Raw genomic sequence first — 19872 nt, forward strand, 5'->3', positions numbered from 1 at the left:
TGGGATGATTCTATATCTCTGAAATCATGACTAAAAGAGGATCACAACATTGAGATGATTTTAAACATGGTATTCTTTGGTTAATTGAGATATATGAAAAATGTGTGCCTTGTAGTGGATATGGATTGCATGACCTTGGTACAGAATATGAGCATGTTAAGATGAGGTGTGATTCATAAAGCCATGTGAGATAATTGAACCATGTCCCTTTTTCTTGGAGTGAAATGAAAAATATATTCTTAATTTCTTGGCGATGTTTTGATGATCTCATTATTCTTTCATCTTGATTGACTGCTTGCCATAGATTAAGTTTAATGGACTAGAGAATGCTAGAATTCGCTCTTGTGCTTGTTGAGACGTGATATCAATACATGGCCCTGATTCTGGAAGGGATAGAGGTTCTCTAGGAATTACCACCATTGCCAAATAAACTTGTGTCCCCATTTGTGCCCGTCGTGGGACCCCCCTAGATAAGCCCCTTTGAGCCTACTTTGAGCCTTTTCGTTCATCACCCTTAAAATCCTTAACCATGAAGCTTAGTATAGTTACAACCCTACCCTTTGTTCTAAGGACTTAGTGGAGCTATCTTTTGAGACATACTACATGGGTTTGGTGCTAAGGATGAAGATTGAGAAGAGGTGAAAGTTCAAGTGTGGGGATAGACTTGTCCATAAAGAAAAAGATATGTTGAAGCCGTGAAAAATGAAAAGAAAAGAGAAAAATTGTGTACGGCTAAAAAGAAAAAGAAAAAAAATATATATATATGTTTATGGACTTTCATCCCCCATACTTAGTGATTTTGGAGTTTGCTTTGAATTGAAGGCCCACTACAGAAAAATTTGGCCTTTGTCCATTTCACTAGAGTTCAAGGGAAGTTTATATTGAAGATTGGGCCCAACATGAAGACATTTGGCCCTCTTATATTACCTCTATGGGGAAGTGACGTTTTTGCAATGCCTTGGTGAAATATTTCGAGATCTATACATTCATATGAGCTCTACTAGGTTTTTAGGACACTTTGATAATCCTTACCTTTCATTTCTTTAAACCTTGAGCCTTAGCCCCATTACAACCTTTGAGAGGACCTTCTTGATCCTTAAGATGGGACAGCCTTTGATGTGGAGATGAGTTACAAGAGTTGAACCTATGGCTTGGGTCCATTCGTGCAAGTAGTTGATATCCTTCATGAGATCTTTTGAAAAAAAAAAAATTATATTCACAAAGTGCTTTTCGTTTCTTATATATGTGAGCTATTTGACTGCCTTAAAATATGTTCTCTCACATATAAATGAGTGATTATAAGCTTTTAAGCATTGCCTTGATCTGAGAGAAGAAAAAGTGGATATACCTTGTGAGGATATGAATCATACTTGTCTGAAGCATGCTAAGCTAAACCCCAATCACCATTATTACAACCAAGTCCTACTTGTGTATGTGTGGATCATATGTTTTAATTAACTCTCGAATGCTTAACATTGATTCTTGGTTGAGTGCTAATCTTGGTGTTGTGAAAGTAAGAGATTTCTGAGACAATATGTTAAAGGGCAATAGAGGTCTTTGTGATGTCAACATCTTGGTCTTTGTCTTTGAATTTACTCTTTTATGTGTGACGTTTTTTTTTTTCTTTGTGTTTTGCTTTGTGTTTTACGTTTTTGGTTTCTTTGAGTCTTTGTGTTTTTGTTTCCATACTTAGTCATTTTTTTCGTTGGTTTCTTTGTTTTGTGTCATAGTCTTTTTGGTTTGTTAGTTTTTGATTTTGCTAAGGGACTAGCAAAAGCTAAGTGTGGGGGAATTTGATAGGAGCATTTTAAAGTGGTATTTTAATAGTTAATTCCTCACATTTTGCTTAGTTAATTCCTTAACGAATCGATTTTTAACTCAATTTCTATTTTCTTAGGTACATTGGAGTAAATGATGGTGAAATGAGCATTAGGTCCACACTTACCTATAAATGGTGGAGAAAAATGGAAATGTACTAAAATGTCAATTTTACACATTTTCCTACTCCGGCTAGAAAAAACCAAGCCAAGCAAGGAAGAAGGAGCGGCCGCCGGACCAAATGAACTTCAAATGAGCTGAAACTTTCCAGATCCATTCTAGACATCCTAAGGATCGTTTCTTATGAAGAGTGCCAGAGCTAGAATTGAGCGGAAGGCCTTCAAACAGTCAGCCCAATTTCCTGCAGAAGCAAAACTGGAAAACTGGACCTGTAAGAGGTCCAGCAGCATTTTCGGCCCAACCACATGGAATAAAAATATGAAATTTTACCATAGTGATCTACACTCATAATGGAACATTTTTTATGAAGAGGTCATAGTGAAATTGGGAATGCTTGTTGGAGAAATAATTGAAGGAATAAAGGGGCAGAAACTGATCTAAAAACAGCTCAACACCACATGTTCAAGTTTCCTACCCACATGAAGAAAGCTAGATGCTTTTCTCTTTTTCCTTGGATATATTTTTCTGCTCCAATAGATCATCATCACTTCCATACTTCTACACCTTCATGCCTTGCTTTCATTTCATCATTACTCCATCTTTTCCATATTTTACAAACCACTTTCATTATTTTTCTTCCATTTATCATTTCACTCTTCTTTTTCTTCCCTATATAAACACCTTCTCCTCTCACTCTAAAAACAGATTCCTTCATCCATTTCATCTTCTTTGTCTCTCCATTTCCATTCCATTTTTCTCTCCATTCTCTAGTTGCAAAATTCTGCGTTTTCAAGTAAGAAGAAGAAGAAGAAGAAGGAGCCGGGAATATCATATCCTCCATCGTCCACCTTGAAGGCTTGCTTCCAAGATTCAAGATTTCAACGTTTCAAGCACTCCATCTCCATCTCCAACTCACGGTGTAATTCATTCTTTTTCCTTATTTAATTTCGTAGGAATTTGTTTCTAGTTAACAATAACATTAAGGGCAAAGTTTAAGCCCAATTTCTATGTTTGAATAAAAATTGTGATTTCTTTATGTTGATTTTTATGTTGCTTATGTGAGATTGCTTAATTGATTTTGGATTATGGAAAACTTTTATATGTATGTGTTCTTTGATGGCCAACTTAGGATATATGCATGTAATTGGTGCTAGATTTAAGTAGTAAAGGCTTTGGACAAAAGTCGAAATCAATTAAGGAGGATTGCAAATAGATGGACTTTTTCATACTAGGTTGTGCACTTTGGTTGACATCCTTTCTTTGTTCTTCATGCATTGAATGTGTTCTTGATTAGCTAGTTTTCTAGACTATGATTGCATGTTCAATAGGTTTAATTTAGGTGCTTTCACTTAGATTAAATATTCAAGGAAAGTAAAATATGGGAAATCATTTGCTTCGAATGTTTCACATGGTCAACTTATTTCTCATGACATAGATAATCAACTATAGGAATTGTAATTGGATTTCATTCATATGATTGTAGTTTTGATCTTTGTTTCTTGTGTTCCACCCTTGTATATGTGTTTTTACACTTTCTTTATTTCATTTAATTTTAATTCCAATTCTATAATCTCAAAACCCCCCTTTTTATATTAACTTGTATATATTTTTATTCTTTATTTTATTTTTGTACATAATACTTTTTACTTTATTATTTTAATTCTTTATTTATTTTTTGACAATGACAGGTGTACCCTCAATCCCCGGAATAGAACGATCCCTATTTGCTTATACTACTAACGATGTTTTCAGGGTTAAATTATGCGCTTGCTTTGAGCGTACCAATTTTTGGCGCCGTTGCCGGGGATTGAAAAATCACTTGTTTTTGTTTATAATTGTTGTATATAAACTGTTTGATACTTAGTTTAAATTAACTAGGTTGTTTTTTTTATTGTTGAATACGAGTTTAATTGTGAGTTGTAAATAAAAGAAGGAATAGGTGAAGTCGTGTTTATTAATATTGGCCTAAACCCCTTATTGGTACCTAGTTCAGGTCCCTTAAGGTTGAGGGCGGCCTTTATTAACATTCATTGAACTGTCTAACACACTTAGGACCTTTTACATCCTAGTAAGAATATCCTATGTGAGATGGTGTCTAGGAAGGGGATAACGTTCATGACGGGTTTTTGAATCCAGAAGTGCTTATAAATGGGCTTAGCTCATGCCAAAATGGATTTTTCCTCTCGTGTTCACCCTCCCCTACCTGGCCATTTCAGTAAGGTTGCCCAACGGATGTAGGAGGGACTTTGTGTCTAGACGACTATACTTGGGCCGCACGTCCACTTGATTTACCGCTTGGAATTAGATTTGATATCAATAATGTTTATAACAAAAGAAATACTTGTACATACTCTTTACGTGTAAATTATTTTGTTGTTTCACACTTTATACTTGTAAAAATACTTTTTACGTTTTATACTCACTTGTGTACTTAACTTGTGTCTTATGTACAAAATACTTGTAAATTATACTTGTAGTTTGTAATTCATAGTTACTTGTTTATTTTTTTTGTATTTCTTTGTTAATATTAAGTTACTAACTTTATTTAATGTAGGTACCGTCTGGCTGCAAGACGTAAAATACAAGCGCTGCTTGGGAGGCAACCCAATTCAGAATATAATCAGATTTGCTTTCTCTTCCCCTTTTACTCCTCCATTTTCTTTTTGTTTTAGTAGTTATTTTCGTAAATTCCATCCCTATATGCTTACTTATTTCATTGCATGCTTTTAATTGATTACATTGAGGATAATGCAATATTTAAGTGTGGGGGAAGGGATTTATATTTTTGTCTTTCATTTTGAATCCTATAAATATTTTTGTCTTTCATTTTGTGTCCTATAAATATTTTTGAGTCCTATATTTTTAATAATAATAAAAATAAATAAAAATAAATAAAAATAAAATAAAAATAAAAATAAAATAAAATGCATTCATTCAGTCTTATTAAATTCAGCTTTTTACAAAAAAAAAAAAATAATAATAATAATAAAAAAAATTAAAAAAAAAAATAATAATAAAAAAAAAAAAAAAAAAAATGCATTCATTCAGTCTTATTAATTTCAGCTATTTACAAAAAAAAAAAAAAATAAATAAATAAATAATAATAATAATAATAATAATAAAAATAAAAAAAATAATAATAATAATAATAATAATACTCTATACTAAGCCATGTCTGCATCTCTGTAGGAGTTGAGGCTGAGCTCAAGGGAAATGTGAGAGCCACCGCCATAACCGCTACCTCCCTCGGAAGTAGTCTTCATGATGCCCAAGATGTCCTCACCATGCATGGGGAACAATGGAAGAGTTTCAATCTCCTGGTGATCTCCTCCTCGTTGTTGCAGGGATGTTTGTCCTCCTGTTGTGCCAAAAGAGTTGTACTGGTATTAGTGTTGAAGTGTGAGGAAGAATATGAAACAAAATTTAAATCAAGAAATCCTTCATTACCAGTAGAATCGGTGGAACCAAAGTTGAGATTAATGGATCTACCATCATCAGTAGAACTAGTGGACCCAAAATTGATGTCAATGGATCCACCAGCTGGCCCAAAATTGATGTCGATGGATCCACCAGCACCAGTAGAACCAGTGGACCCAAAATTGAGATCAATGGATCCACCAGTACCAGGAGAACTAGTTCCCATGGGCACTTGAGCAGCCTGATTGCACCTCTTCATCTGCTTCTCTCGAGCCCTGACATTCTGGAACCAAAAATAAATGTTCTTGCCCTCAACATGTCCATACTGGTTCAGCTGGAGACAGATCTCGTGAATATGCTCTGTAGTTGGGCGCTTAACTCCCTTGTCGTAGTAAAGATCCTTGAGGATCCTTATTTGATCTGGAGTAGGAACCCACCTGGCACGGCTTCGCCAGAAATCTGTGTTGGCACTACTCCCGGCTGCTTGGTTGTTTCCTCCATCCTCGATTTGTTGCTGGGTTTGTAGCTCCATCAGTTGCAGAGTTCGTGGTTCCATGGTGATGGGTTGAGGGGATGTGAAGATCGAAGAGTAAAGTTGTCGAGTGTTTGAAGGAGTTGTTGTTAAAGGGATTAAGGATGATGATGGTGTGTTGGAGATCTGAAAGTTCAGAGGAAAGATGGGATTGAATCAACTAGATGGGAGAGAAGATCAGAAGAGAAGGATTGAATCGAAGAAGAAATATTTTGAGTTTTGAAAGAAGAGGAAAAGCTGAAGAGTTGGGAGAGAGGGGCTGGAACTCAGGAGAGATTTTCGTTCCTTTGGAGTGAACAGTTGCGCCCTCAGAATGCACCTATTTATAGAGCGAGGTGAGCAGATCTCCACCGTTGGATGGACGATTCCTGTGATTCATTCTACGCGTTGGATTAAAGTCGCCCTGAAACCCGGAAAAGTTGTTGGCGCGTGGAGAGCGTGTAAGGGGACCGAGGGAATCTCGAGGCGCTGTGGCAGACAGCTGTAGCCGAAAGCAGATTTGACTGCCGTAAATCACGGAAGGGATAAGCCGTGACACAAGTGGGCCGTACTTGGGCCTGTCTCGGATCAAGCCATCACTGTAGCTGTGGGTGGAGGCCTGATGGGCCGAGTTTCAGAAACAGTTTTGGACCTGATGGGCTGAGTTTCAGAAACAGTTTTGGACATGATGGGCCGAGTTTCTGAAACAGTTTTGGATGAGTTGGGCTGGGTTTCTGCAACAGTCTTGGATGTTTTGTGCCGAATTGTTGAAACAGTTGAAACAGTTGGTTTAAATAAAAGGATTGGTATGGATAATAACGTGAGCAGCCGTGCTCGAGTGGTTGAGTGTAAAGTTCGTGTACAAGAGGTCTGAGGTTCGAACCTCGCCTCTCGTTTATTTTTATTATGTTCGTTTATGACATAATAAGTATAAAATTTGTACACATTATATTAAGCACAGCTTGTGCTCCAGTGGTTGGGGACAAAGGTTTCGTGTAGCAGGTTAAGGTTTCGAACCTTGCCTCCCCCATTTTTTTTTATTTATGTCACTCCATCAGAACCCTCCTCCGAAGGCTGAAACCAGCAAGAAGGCTGCCACTCGCCCGCATACCGCTCCTCCAAAGGAGTAAATGGAGGTACAAGTCTAGGCTGAAAGACTTTAAACATTAAGCGCTGCATGGGAGGCAACCCATCTCAACCGTAGCTGTGGAGGAGCCATCAACGCAGATTTGCTCTCTTAAACTCTATCTCCTCTATTACTATTTTCTGATTGTATCTTTGTTATTTGCGTTTTTAGTTTTTGTTTTTAGGTTTTCTTGAGTTAATCATTCCATTCACATGATAATTGTTCATTGCATGCTCTAACTTGTTTAACATTGAGGACAATGTATGATTTAAGTGTGGGGGGAAGGATTAATGCTTGTAGTTAGTTTTTGTCATAAAAAGAAAACAAAACAAAAAAAAAAAATCGAAAAATGTCAGAAAAATAAAAAATTTCGTTGCTTTTGTTTTTGTTTTGAGTCTTAGGATGCCTTTCAACTGTCTGGGATGATTCTATATCTCTGAAATCATGACTAAAAGAGGATCACAACATTGAGATGATTTTAAACATGGTATTCTTTGGTTAATTGAGATATATGAAAAATGTGTGCCTTGTAGTGGATATGGATTGCATGACCTTGGTACAGAATATGAGCATGTTAAGATGAGGTGTGATTCATAAAGCCATGTGAGATAATTGAACCATGTCCCTTTTTCTTGGAGTGAAATGAAAAATATATTCTTAATTTCTTGGCGATGTTTTGATGATCTCATTATTCTTTCATCTTGATTGACTGCTTGCCATAGATTAAGTTTAATGGACTAGAGAATGCTAGAATTCGCTCTTGTGCTTGTTGAGACGTGATATCAATACATGGCCCTGATTCTGGAAGGGATAGAGGTTCTCTAGGAATTACCACCATTGCCAAATAAACTTGTGTCCCCATTTGTGCCCGTCGTGGGACCCCCCTAGATAAGCCCCTTTGAGCCTACTTTGAGCCTTTTCGTTCATCACCCTTAAAATCCTTAACCATGAAGCTTAGTATAGTTACAACCCTACCCTTTGTTCTAAGGACTTAGTGGAGCTATCTTTTGAGACATACTACATGGGTTTGGTGCTAAGGATGAAGATTGAGAAGAGGTGAAAGTTCAAGTGTGGGGATAGACTTGTCCATAAAGAAAAAGATATGTTGAAGCCGTGAAAAATGAAAAGAAAAGAGAAAAATTGTGTACGGCTAAAAAGAAAAAGAAAAAAAATATATATATATGTTTATGGACTTTCATCCCCCATACTTAGTGATTTTGGAGTTTGCTTTGAATTGAAGGCCCACTACAGAAAAATTTGGCCTTTGTCCATTTCACTAGAGTTCAAGGGAAGTTTATATTGAAGATTGGGCCCAACATGAAGACATTTGGCCCTCTTATATTACCTCTATGGGGAAGTGACGTTTTTGCAATGCCTTGGTGAAATATTTCGAGATCTATACATTCATATGAGCTCTACTAGGTTTTTAGGACACTTTGATAATCCTTACCTTTCATTTCTTTAAACCTTGAGCCTTAGCCCCATTACAACCTTTGAGAGGACCTTCTTGATCCTTAAGATGGGACAGCCTTTGATGTGGAGATGAGTTACAAGAGTTGAACCTATGGCTTGGGTCCATTCGTGCAAGTAGTTGATATCCTTCATGAGATCTTTTGAAAAAAAAAAAATTATATTCACAAAGTGCTTTTCGTTTCTTATATATGTGAGCTATTTGACTGCCTTAAAATATGTTCTCTCACATATAAATGAGTGATTATAAGCTTTTAAGCATTGCCTTGATCTGAGAGAAGAAAAAGTGGATATACCTTGTGAGGATATGAATCATACTTGTCTGAAGCATGCTAAGCTAAACCCCAATCACCATTATTACAACCAAGTCCTACTTGTGTATGTGTGGATCATATGTTTTAATTAACTCTCGAATGCTTAACATTGATTCTTGGTTGAGTGCTAATCTTGGTGTTGTGAAAGTAAGAGATTTCTGAGACAATATGTTAAAGGGCAATAGAGGTCTTTGTGATGTCAACATCTTGGTCTTTGTCTTTGAATTTACTCTTTTATGTGTGACGTTTTTTTTTTTCTTTGTGTTTTGCTTTGTGTTTTACGTTTTTGGTTTCTTTGAGTCTTTGTGTTTTTGTTTCCATACTTAGTCATTTTTTTCGTTGGTTTCTTTGTTTTGTGTCATAGTCTTTTTGGTTTGTTAGTTTTTGATTTTGCTAAGGGACTAGCAAAAGCTAAGTGTGGGGGAATTTGATAGGAGCATTTTAAAGTGGTATTTTAATAGTTAATTCCTCACATTTTGCTTAGTTAATTCCTTAACGAATCGATTTTTAACTCAATTTCTATTTTCTTAGGTACATTGGAGTAAATGATGGTGAAATGAGCATTAGGTCCACACTTACCTATAAATGGTGGAGAAAAATGGAAATGTACTAAAATGTCAATTTTACACATTTTCCTACTCCGGCTAGAAAAAACCAAGCCAAGCAAGGAAGAAGGAGCGGCCGCCGGACCAAATGAACTTCAAATGAGCTGAAACTTTCCAGATCCATTCTAGACATCCTAAGGATCGTTTCTTATGAAGAGTGCCAGAGCTAGAATTGAGCGGAAGGCCTTCAAACAGTCAGCCCAATTTCCTGCAGAAGCAAAACTGGAAAACTGGACCTGTAAGAGGTCCAGCAGCATTTTCGGCCCAACCACATGGAATAAAAATATGAAATTTTACCATAGTGATCTACACTCATAATGGAACATTTTTTATGAAGAGGTCATAGTGAAATTGGGAATGCTTGTTGGAGAAATAATTGAAGGAATAAAGGGGCAGAAACTGATCTAAAAACAGCTCAACACCACATGTTCAAGTTTCCTACCCACATGAAGAAAGCTAGATGCTTTTCTCTTTTTCCTTGGATATATTTTTCTGCTCCAATAGATCATCATCACTTCCATACTTCTACACCTTCATGCCTTGCTTTCATTTCATCATTACTCCATCTTTTCCATATTTTACAAACCACTTTCATTATTTTTCTTCCATTTATCATTTCACTCTTCTTTTTCTTCCCTATATAAACACCTTCTCCTCTCACTCTAAAAACAGATTCCTTCATCCATTTCATCTTCTTTGTCTCTCCATTTCCATTCCATTTTTCTCTCCATTCTCTAGTTGCAAAATTCTGCGTTTTCAAGTAAGAAGAAGAAGAAGAAGAAGGAGCCGGGAATATCATATCCTCCATCGTCCACCTTGAAGGCTTGCTTCCAAGATTCAAGATTTCAACGTTTCAAGCACTCCATCTCCATCTCCAACTCACGGTGTAATTCATTCTTTTTCCTTATTTAATTTCGTAGGAATTTGTTTCTAGTTAACAATAACATTAAGGGCAAAGTTTAAGCCCAATTTCTATGTTTGAATAAAAATTGTGATTTCTTTATGTTGATTTTTATGTTGCTTATGTGAGATTGCTTAATTGATTTTGGATTATGGAAAACTTTTATATGTATGTGTTCTTTGATGGCCAACTTAGGATATATGCATGTAATTGGTGCTAGATTTAAGTAGTAAAGGCTTTGGACAAAAGTCGAAATCAATTAAGGAGGATTGCAAATAGATGGACTTTTTCATACTAGGTTGTGCACTTTGGTTGACATCCTTTCTTTGTTCTTCATGCATTGAATGTGTTCTTGATTAGCTAGTTTTCTAGACTATGATTGCATGTTCAATAGGTTTAATTTAGGTGCTTTCACTTAGATTAAATATTCAAGGAAAGTAAAATATGGGAAATCATTTGCTTCGAATGTTTCACATGGTCAACTTATTTCTCATGACATAGATAATCAACTATAGGAATTGTAATTGGATTTCATTCATATGATTGTAGTTTTGATCTTTGTTTCTTGTGTTCCACCCTTGTATATGTGTTTTTACACTTTCTTTATTTCATTTAATTTTAATTCCAATTCTATAATCTCAAAACCCCCCTTTTTATATTAACTTGTATATATTTTTATTCTTTATTTTATTTTTGTACATAATACTTTTTACTTTATTATTTTAATTCTTTATTTATTTTTTGACAATGACAGGTGTACCCTCAATCCCCGGAATAGAACGATCCCTATTTGCTTATACTACTAACGATGTTTTCAGGGTTAAATTATGCGCTTGCTTTGAGCGTACCAAGCAAGTCAACTCTCCATTAAAACAAATCTGAAAACTAGTTGACGTAATGCAGTGCATAATGAGCTTAACAAGAGACTGAGGAAATTGAGCTTCATATAAAACCATCTCAATGAAGTCCCATCTCAATCTATCATAAGCTTTAGATAAATCAACCTTCCAAGCAAAAAAGCCCAAATTTCCAGAAGATCTTCTGAATTTAAAAAGCATTTCTTGAGCAATCATAACATTATCAGAAATGTGCCTGCCAGGAACATAACTTACCTGATTAGGGCTGATTAAGTGCTGCATCAAGGGCCTTATACGAGCAACAATGATCTTGGAGATGACTTTATAGATGGTAGTGCACAAGCTGATGGGTCTAAAGTTAGCCATATGCTGAGGGCCATCAATTTTAGGAATCAGAGAAATGATAGTATGATTCAGGCCAGGGGGGATTTTACAGGAACTAAAAGCATCATGAACAACTTGAAAAATTTCACCAGAATAGGTTTGCCAATGATTCTGGTAAAAGATGGCAGGAAAACCATCATGGCCAGGAGCTTTGAGGCCACCAATAGCAAACAAAGACTCTTTGACCTCCAACAAAGTAATAGGCTGACAGATGTTATCTAAGGTGACCTGATCGATAGGAGGGAACAACCAAGGAATGATAAATCTGATATCATCAACATCTTTAAGAGAGAATAGATCAACAAAAAAATCAACAGAGATTTTTTTCATAGTGGCAGAATCAGTGAACCAGTTACCATTCTTATCAAATAAGCCCTCAATTTTATTTTTCCTTCTTCTAACAAGAGTAGTTAGATGGAAGAACCTGGTATTTCTATCTCCACCTTGCAGCCATTTGTCTCTGGATTTTTGTCTCCAGAAAAGGTTCTCTTGATCTCTGATGGTCTCATATTCCTGAATAAGATCAGCTTCCAGATTAATCAAAAAAAGATTTTCATGTCTATCTCTGGCCCTTTGAATGCCACCAATTCTAGCCAAAATTCTTTTTTTCCTGTGAAAAGTGACCAAAAACCTCTTTATTCCATTTAGCAAGAGCAACAGAAAGGGCTTGAACTTTAGCAGAAAAATCACCAGTAAGAGAATTCCAAGTAGAAGAGACAAAATCAGCATAGTTAGCATGAGAGAACCACATAGCCTGAAATCTAAAAGGAATAGCCTCTCTATTAACAAAGTTATTGGAGTAGAGCTGCATCAGAATAGGGCAGTGATCTGATCTAGTCTTGGGAAGGTGTTGGATAAAGGCTTCAGCAAAAGAAGACCTCCAAGAACAATTACAAAAACCTCTATCCAGTCTCTCTTTAACTCTGTTATTACTCCAGGTAAAGCGAGATCCTTGAAATCCCATATCAATCAAGGCATTCCTATTGACCCAATCCCTGAAACCACCAAACCTTCCAGTAAAAGGACCACAACTTTTGTCATCAATTGAAATCAATTCATTAAAATCTCCAATAAACATACAAGGGAGATTAATATCAGCAATGAGATGATCAAGGTAAGGCCACAGATCAGCTCTAACCGAATTAGTAGGGCTAGCATAGATCACAGTGAGCATCCAACTAGGCTTGCCAGGAAGAGAAACTTTCACGGAGACAGATTGGAAATTTTTGTCAATGAAATCAACATGAACTTTGAGACTGTTCCATAGTAACCAAATACCACCAGAAAAGCCCTCAGCTTCAACAACTCTAAAGTCAGAAAAACCAAGTTTTTTTAGAGTATCTCGAGCCTTAATGAATTGAACACGAGGTTCACAGATAGCTAAAATATCCACAGAATGTAAATTAACCAAGTCCGCAATAGCAGATCGAAAATTCTCACTTCCAGCACCTCTGGCATTCCAAAATAAGACTTTAAACATTGAGAGGCAATGAAAGAGAGGGTAGACACCCTAGTTAAGCATCAACCATTCCCTCCCCATCATGGGAAGGCAGGTTGTCCTCAATTGTCAACATGCTATTATCAGCAAAAGTTTTCTCCACAAATTTATCGGAATCCTTATCAGTGGATAACAGCAAGTCGTCCTTTGATACGGTCTCCTCAGGTGGACAATGGCCAAATATGGCAGAGATCCCATCACCAAGAGCATTAGACCCCATATTTTCAAATGAGAGTTTCTTGAAAACATTAGTCTGATGTTTAGTGACAGAAGGGCAATGCCCTTTAGATTTTCTTTGGTAATGCATGTCAACTTTAGATCCACTACAACTTCCAATATTTGAAACATCTTTCATAGGAATTCTAGAGAGGTTTTTACTTTTCACATTAGAATTGTTAGAAAAACCAGATGCAAGCTTAGTAGGGGAGAGCGTACCAGACAGTTCAGAGTTCTTCAAAGTGGCATTAGAGGCAGTAGCAGATTTAGCTTTAGTGGACACAGGGGCAACTTTCTTCTTCTCTTGGAAACTCTGCCAACGCTTAACAATAGAAGGTGTGGTTGCAGCAGGATTGTCCTCAACAGTCTTCTCAGGCATTTCAGAATCCATGCCACCCTCATCCTGCAAAACCGAAAATCTAGACCCAGAATTTCCAGACTTTTTGGCAGCACCAGAATCACTATTTTTCTTCTTGTTCCTGTAGCTCATAAGCATCCAAGGACCCATATCTTCCTTAATCACATCACAAGAAGGAGGATGGATTAGCTCATTCTGCCCATTGGCCATATTCACATCAGCAAGGATTACACCATCAGAGTCATTAGCATGGAGGAGAGCAGTAGCACTATTGATATCTTGTTGGGTAACATTAGCACCTGCAGTAGACTTGAGTGTAGGACATTTATCTTTGGAGTGACCAAAGCAACCACATTCAAAGCAAATTAAGGAGATGCCTTCATACACAACATTATATGCAGCAGATTCAACTTCAACATATGGGCGCAGAGGCTTGCTTAAATCAATTTCAATACAAACACGGGCAAATTGTCCTCTAGATTGTCCAATAGTAAGCTTGTCAACCTTCACAACATCACCAAGGATCTTCCCAATTTTGGCCACAGTAAATTCCTTAAAGTACTTGACAGGCAACCCGAAAATTCTGACCCATAAAGCCATTTTCCCAATAAACTCATTCATAGGATCAAAGTCAGGCCTCCATTTTTTCACAATCAAAGTCTGCCCAACCAAAATCCAAGGACCCCCACACAAGGCATAGTTCATATCTTCTTCTAAATTGAATTTGACAATGAAAAAATCATTAGGAAGGTCAATGAGTTGCCAACCTCCTTTTACTTGCCACTTCCTTCGTAATCCTCTCAGCATAAACTCAAAAGAATTGGTGGAGTTAGGCTTACCCATGAGTTTCACAACCACAGCACAACGCCATTCATAATCAAGCTTATTATGGACTTTTTCAGAGAATGAGACATTCTGGCCATGTTTACCTTGAGAGTAAGAGCAATCATCGTCAGTAAACTCAAAGTCCTCCAGCATGGTTTGCATGTAGCGATCCACCGGATTTTTGAGTGTGCTGGCATAAGTCGTCTGATGCTGCAGAGAAGGAGGTGTCTGCACAGAGGAATCCAGATCTTCCATTCGAAGAGCCTCCAAATCGGTGCTGATATCGCCTCCATTCTTCATACGCTTACGCTGAAACGACATCGAAACCTTATCTCCGCCGCTTCCCGGTGGAAGGGCAGAGAAAACAAACGCCGGCGAAGCCACCAGAAAGATCAGGTAGTCAAGAGAACGTCGGAGATGTTGAAATCAACGAGGGCCAATCGGAGCAAAAGTTAGGTAACGATAGGAATGGAGAAAGCGCGTGAGGCGCGTTCAAGCGATGGGTTTTTAGCTATCCAATTCTATACTTTTTTCCATTAGTTTCGAAAGATAAAAAGTTAATCAATTGGCCTGTGTTTGTTTTAGTCACTGCTGGACAGGGTTTGTATTGTAAAATATTAATAAAATCATGAGGGTATTACCTAAATAAATAAATTAATAAGGACTACATTAATGTTGTTTAGTTAATTTCTTCTTGTATCAACATATATATGGGAGTCTTTTTTAATGAGAATCACTAAAATGAAGAATAGTTCAGAAATTTTTTAAAAGACTTACTTTTCGATTACATTTGCGCAAATCAACCGTTAAATATTTAGATATTTATGTGTAGGAGATGGAAGCGGTAGCAAAGATTTTGATAAAAGTTTGAAAGAAATGTTGTATGAGGTTGAGATTCTGGTTAGTAAATTAGACTTGCATTTTAGCCAAATGCTTCAAGAACAATCACAAAATCATATATAAAACTGATTAACGTCTTTTACACACATGGTATGAAAACAACTGGGTCTGCATATAATTACTCTACCACACGAGTAAATGATGACAAAAATTGAGTATACTATGTAGCATACAGGGGTTTGCATATAAGGGGTTTAACCTAATTCCTTTTACCCCTACTTCTTCTTGTTCCGACTACCTCCCAACCATCTTCCGCTTCAACTACCTGCTTGGTCTTTGGCTCTACTGCATGAGACTCTGGTTTGTCCACAATCATGTTTGATGAATCATCTTTATTCATGCTAGGATCAGTATCATCATCATCCTCGTCACTGTCTTCTTCATCATTGACAACCTGGCATGAGTAAGGAACAGAATGAAGAGTTTATTGTAATGCAAAAATTTATCATATACTCGATCATTACTCAATTTTGAGCACTCACCTGAACAAGATAAACCCAAAAACCAATGTCCTCAACACAAAACTTTGGCAAACTCATAGAACTGTCAAAACTCTTAATGCACAGGGTTTTAAATAGAACTTACCTGTTTAACATGAGGAGTAGGAACTCTTCGACTATTGGCTTCCCTTAGGCTTTCAATAGACTTGAAATTGCAATCCAAACATTCTTCATGCATAATCATTATTTTTTCAGCTACCTGTGCAAAATCCGAAGCCAATTAAAAGCAAGTTCTAAAAAACGCTAGGTGCTAGTCGGGCGGTGAATAGGGGACTAGCGCCTAGTCGCCTAGGCGGGGGACTAGACGGCGCCTAGTCGCCTAGGCGGGGGACTAGACGGCGCCTAGGCAGTTTTGTATTTTTTAAATTTTTATAGAATTTAACTAAATACTTATTTAATTAACTATTTTTAACTAAATACTTATTTAATTAACTAAATAAAATTATAGCTAGGCGGTAGAATTGAAATAGGCTGTAGAATTGACGACGAAAAAAAGTATAGTATTCAATTATCCAACAAAAAAGAAGAAGCTATTCACCAAAAAAAAATACAACAAAAAAGAAGAAGCAGCATTCAATTATGCTTCTTGTACCCAGCACATGTGCCCATCCAATCTTTTTTCTCTCTCTCAACTAACAGCAGCCACGAATTACTGTCTCTATCTCTCTCTCTCTCTGAAACAATAAACTACTGCATACATTTTCATTCCCTTCTCTCTCTCTCTTGTGCGAAACCATCTTCTGGGAAACCAGTAGCCACCGCCTCCACATTCTTTCTCATCTCTCTTTTAATCAATTTTTCTTAACTTTCTTCATTATTCAGTCAATCATCACACAAAAGAACTGGAAACAATAACCAAGACCACAATGACGATCAATATTCTGGCCTTTTGTTTTTTCAGCTACTTTGATCAGAGTCGATTCCTCTGCTTTCTCTCTCTCTCCGAGCCTTCATACTCCATGAAACAACTGATATATCCGCCTAGAAAGGCCGCCTAGCGCCCAACCACCCCCGCCCAGACGATTAGTCGCCTGCCTAGACCACCTAGGCGGCCACCCAACTGCAGTCCGCCCAACAACGCCGATTTGGCATTAGTCGAGTCGGAGAGCTGCCGCCCAGCGCCTAGGCGGAGCCTAGGCGGCCGAGTTTTAGAACACTGATTAAAAGTTAAAAACACAATAAAGATAAAACAGCTAGTCTAAAATTTCATCCCTCATATCCACAGTTACAGATTCCCTTGGGCTCTTAATAGAATTTACAAGATGAACATTCTGCATGCATAATTTATGAACATTCCAACTACTTGTGCTCTAAAGGAAAAATAAACCATAAAAAGACAAACTGCTGATACAAAATTGCATCCCCGATGTCAACCAGCCTTAAGCTTTCAATAGACTTGAAATACAATCTACACATTCTCCGAGCATTCTTTATGCATAATCATTAACTTTACAGCTAACTTCAACCCGCAAAAGAAAGGAAGAAAAGAGAAACCATAACACAGAAGCACAAAATTGCATCCCTTATACCCACTAGTCATAATCATTAGCTTTACAGCTACTTGTGCAGAGAATCAGCTGACTACAGCTGTAGATATGTTGGGTTAATGCCAGCCATAGTTAACAATAAAAGAGTTTGAGTTACTAAAGACGATTAATTAACCAAATACTGAAGGTCAGACATGCAGAACACGGACATCTCACAAATCCTTAATGGCTCCTCATTTTTTTAATTCAAGTACACTATCTAGGGCAAGCAGATATTTGTCTATTTCCAACCACAGGCATAGCATAACAAAATTTATTTGTAATACAATCCATCAAGATACTATCAGATGTTGCAACATGTCACCTAAGAAAATGGTGTAATGTAACATACCTCCTCAATGCTACCATCCTCTATCACAGTATTGAGAAAACTCATAGCTTCAATGAGCATTTCTTCTAAATCATCTATATAAAGAGGTTCTGAAAAAGAATGAACAGATGGCTGTCAGAACTATAACACTAATCATTGTAAGAAAATCCACATAATGCATACTATATCAGTGTATCATATTCCTACATAATGTGTACTATATCACTGTATCATATTCCTACTGCTACACAAGCACATCTCTCCACAGATTACATACCATCTTTTTCTACAAAATTGACAGCTCATGAGGCAAAGGTCCTTACTTTTGCAGATAACTTTGTACACAAAAATAAAATAAACTAATTAAAAAAATAACTTTGTGCCATAAGACCTGGATTGAACTCTTAGCAAATCTAAACACAGCATTGGCATAATAATGCTCTCAAAAAGAACCACACACATCGGAACTCGTATTGCAGAAGCATATTCTAGCACAAAATTGACAAATCCTGTGGTAAAGATCCAATAAAAAGAAAAAAAAACTAGAGGAAAGATCACTTTTTAACATTAATGAGCAAAAATATGGCAAACTAAAACCAGCCGCAATTAAATTCAACGGGTCAAAGAATTAGAAAGGAGAAGGGGGTCAAAAGCTACACTATAACCAAACAAAACCACTACACAACTCTCCACAGCTTCATACAACAAAAACTGAAAAAGCACTTTCTTGCTCTCTTGAAACATAGAAACTTGAATGCAATTGTCTTAATCATCCTTCAGATTAAGCACTCATCAGGACACCTGAACTATGCCAAAGGTAAGAGTTACAATATCTTTCCTCACGAAGATTAGCAATATATCTGGAGTTACCACAAATGCCCAAGTTCGTATACAGGTCTTTATTGAATAAAGAACTTTGTGCGTGTTTGTTTCTCAAACTGATGTTAAAAATCATATTTGCTGACACAAAACTACAATCAAACAGGAATTACACTAGTGTGAAGAAACTACTGCCTTCAAGGGATACAAAATTAGAGACCAATTTACAAGAAAACGGGAATAATTACACTGTCAGTTGCGAATTGAATAACAGATTCTTCAGATATACTAGATTAAACTCTGTCAGCACAATTTCTGAACAAAAGAATTGACCTTTATGCCAAAAAAAACTAGATTAAACTCTCAACACATCCACGCACAAACAATGCTCTGATAATTTCAGCACAAAAAATAAAAATCACAGACTCAATTCGCAGAAAAAGGAGAAAGCTTGACGAGTTGAACTTACCGGTGGAGAAATTGACCCAGGAGACGATATCAGAGACCAGTTGCTCGGCCTTGAGGCGCGATTCACGGCCACCCCACTCGTTCTCGACGGCCAATTGAAGCGCCGACCACCGCGACAGAACCAGCCCGACCCCTTCTTGGAAGGCCACCACAGCCGCCGCCGTTAGCTTTCTCTCAGGCTCCATTTTCAAGGCTCACTCAGTGGTCTGATGATGAGGAAAGGTATGATCTTGAGAAGTATTTAGTATTTAGGTTATGATGCAAATTGGGTCGGGTCGGGTTTTAACTAAAGTTGAATCAACAATGAAACTTGAATCATTTCAAAGAGAGCAACTAAAGAAGAAGGGACTAAAGGAGTACGTACGTGGTGCTTGGTGAGCTTTCGGCGACTGGCCCTGGTCTTGTTCTTCTACACTTGCTTCAATGCAGCTCCAGAGTAAGATCACCGAGAGCCCTAAACCCTAAAGCATCTCCCATGGTAGGCTAAAAGCCAAATGGTTTTAGCCTACCAAAAACAGAATATTCCCTCTAATATGCTTTTTTAGCCTACCAACAAAAAACAGTGCTGCCACCGTAGGCCAAATTCTGTAGGCTAAAATCAAATATCATCACATCTAACGGCTATCAATATATTCCCAGCTCAGAATATATTTCCGAATATGGTTTTGACGAGGCTATCAATAAAACTAGTTGATTTAGTTAAATGAAAATAAATATATCATAAAAATTAATGATTACACATTCTAAACATATCAAATATTGGGCTCATATTGAAGATCTCAACAAGATATTTACAATGATGTAATTTTAATATTTAGTAACATTATAAATAACCCATATATATAGGAAAAATGATTTTTCTTAAATGTAATATTCATGTTATTAATGAAACAAAAAAAAAGTCAGTA

The 19872-nt window shown here is 37.0% G+C and overlaps 2 protein-coding genes across 3 annotated transcripts; both read right to left on the minus strand.

Moving 5' to 3' along the window:
- Positions 1–11239: 11239 nt before the first annotated feature.
- On the minus strand, positions 11240–13003 carry LOC133726711 (uncharacterized). The gene is made up of 3 exons (XM_062154318.1): positions 12155–13003; positions 11395–12036; positions 11240–11260 (listed from the first exon to the last, which is right to left on the minus strand). The coding sequence occupies exons 1-3, from the start codon at positions 13001–13003 to the stop codon at positions 11240–11242; spliced, it is 1512 nt and encodes a 503-aa protein (XP_062010302.1).
- A 2351-nt stretch (positions 13004–15354) lies between these two features.
- LOC133724745 (pre-rRNA-processing protein TSR2-like) lies at positions 15355–19473 on the minus strand. 2 transcript variants are annotated; one of them, XM_062151576.1, is made up of 5 exons: positions 19329–19473; positions 18966–19170; positions 17699–17787; positions 15906–16019; positions 15355–15714 (listed from the first exon to the last, which is right to left on the minus strand). In XM_062151576.1, the coding sequence occupies exons 2-5, from the start codon at positions 19147–19149 to the stop codon at positions 15520–15522; spliced, it is 582 nt and encodes a 193-aa protein (XP_062007560.1). In that variant the 5' UTR covers positions 19150–19170; positions 19329–19473; the 3' UTR covers positions 15355–15519. The 2 variants fall into 2 exon arrangements, with proteins under 2 accessions (XP_062007560.1, XP_062007561.1); XM_062151577.1 differs by having other exon boundaries at positions 18966–19250; positions 19329–19452.
- Positions 19474–19872: the final 399 nt, after the last annotated feature.

This window comes from Rosa rugosa, chromosome 1 (assembly GCF_958449725.1).
Source record: "Rosa rugosa chromosome 1, drRosRugo1.1, whole genome shotgun sequence".
NCBI classification, from domain to species: Eukaryota; Viridiplantae; Streptophyta; class Magnoliopsida; order Rosales; family Rosaceae; genus Rosa; species Rosa rugosa.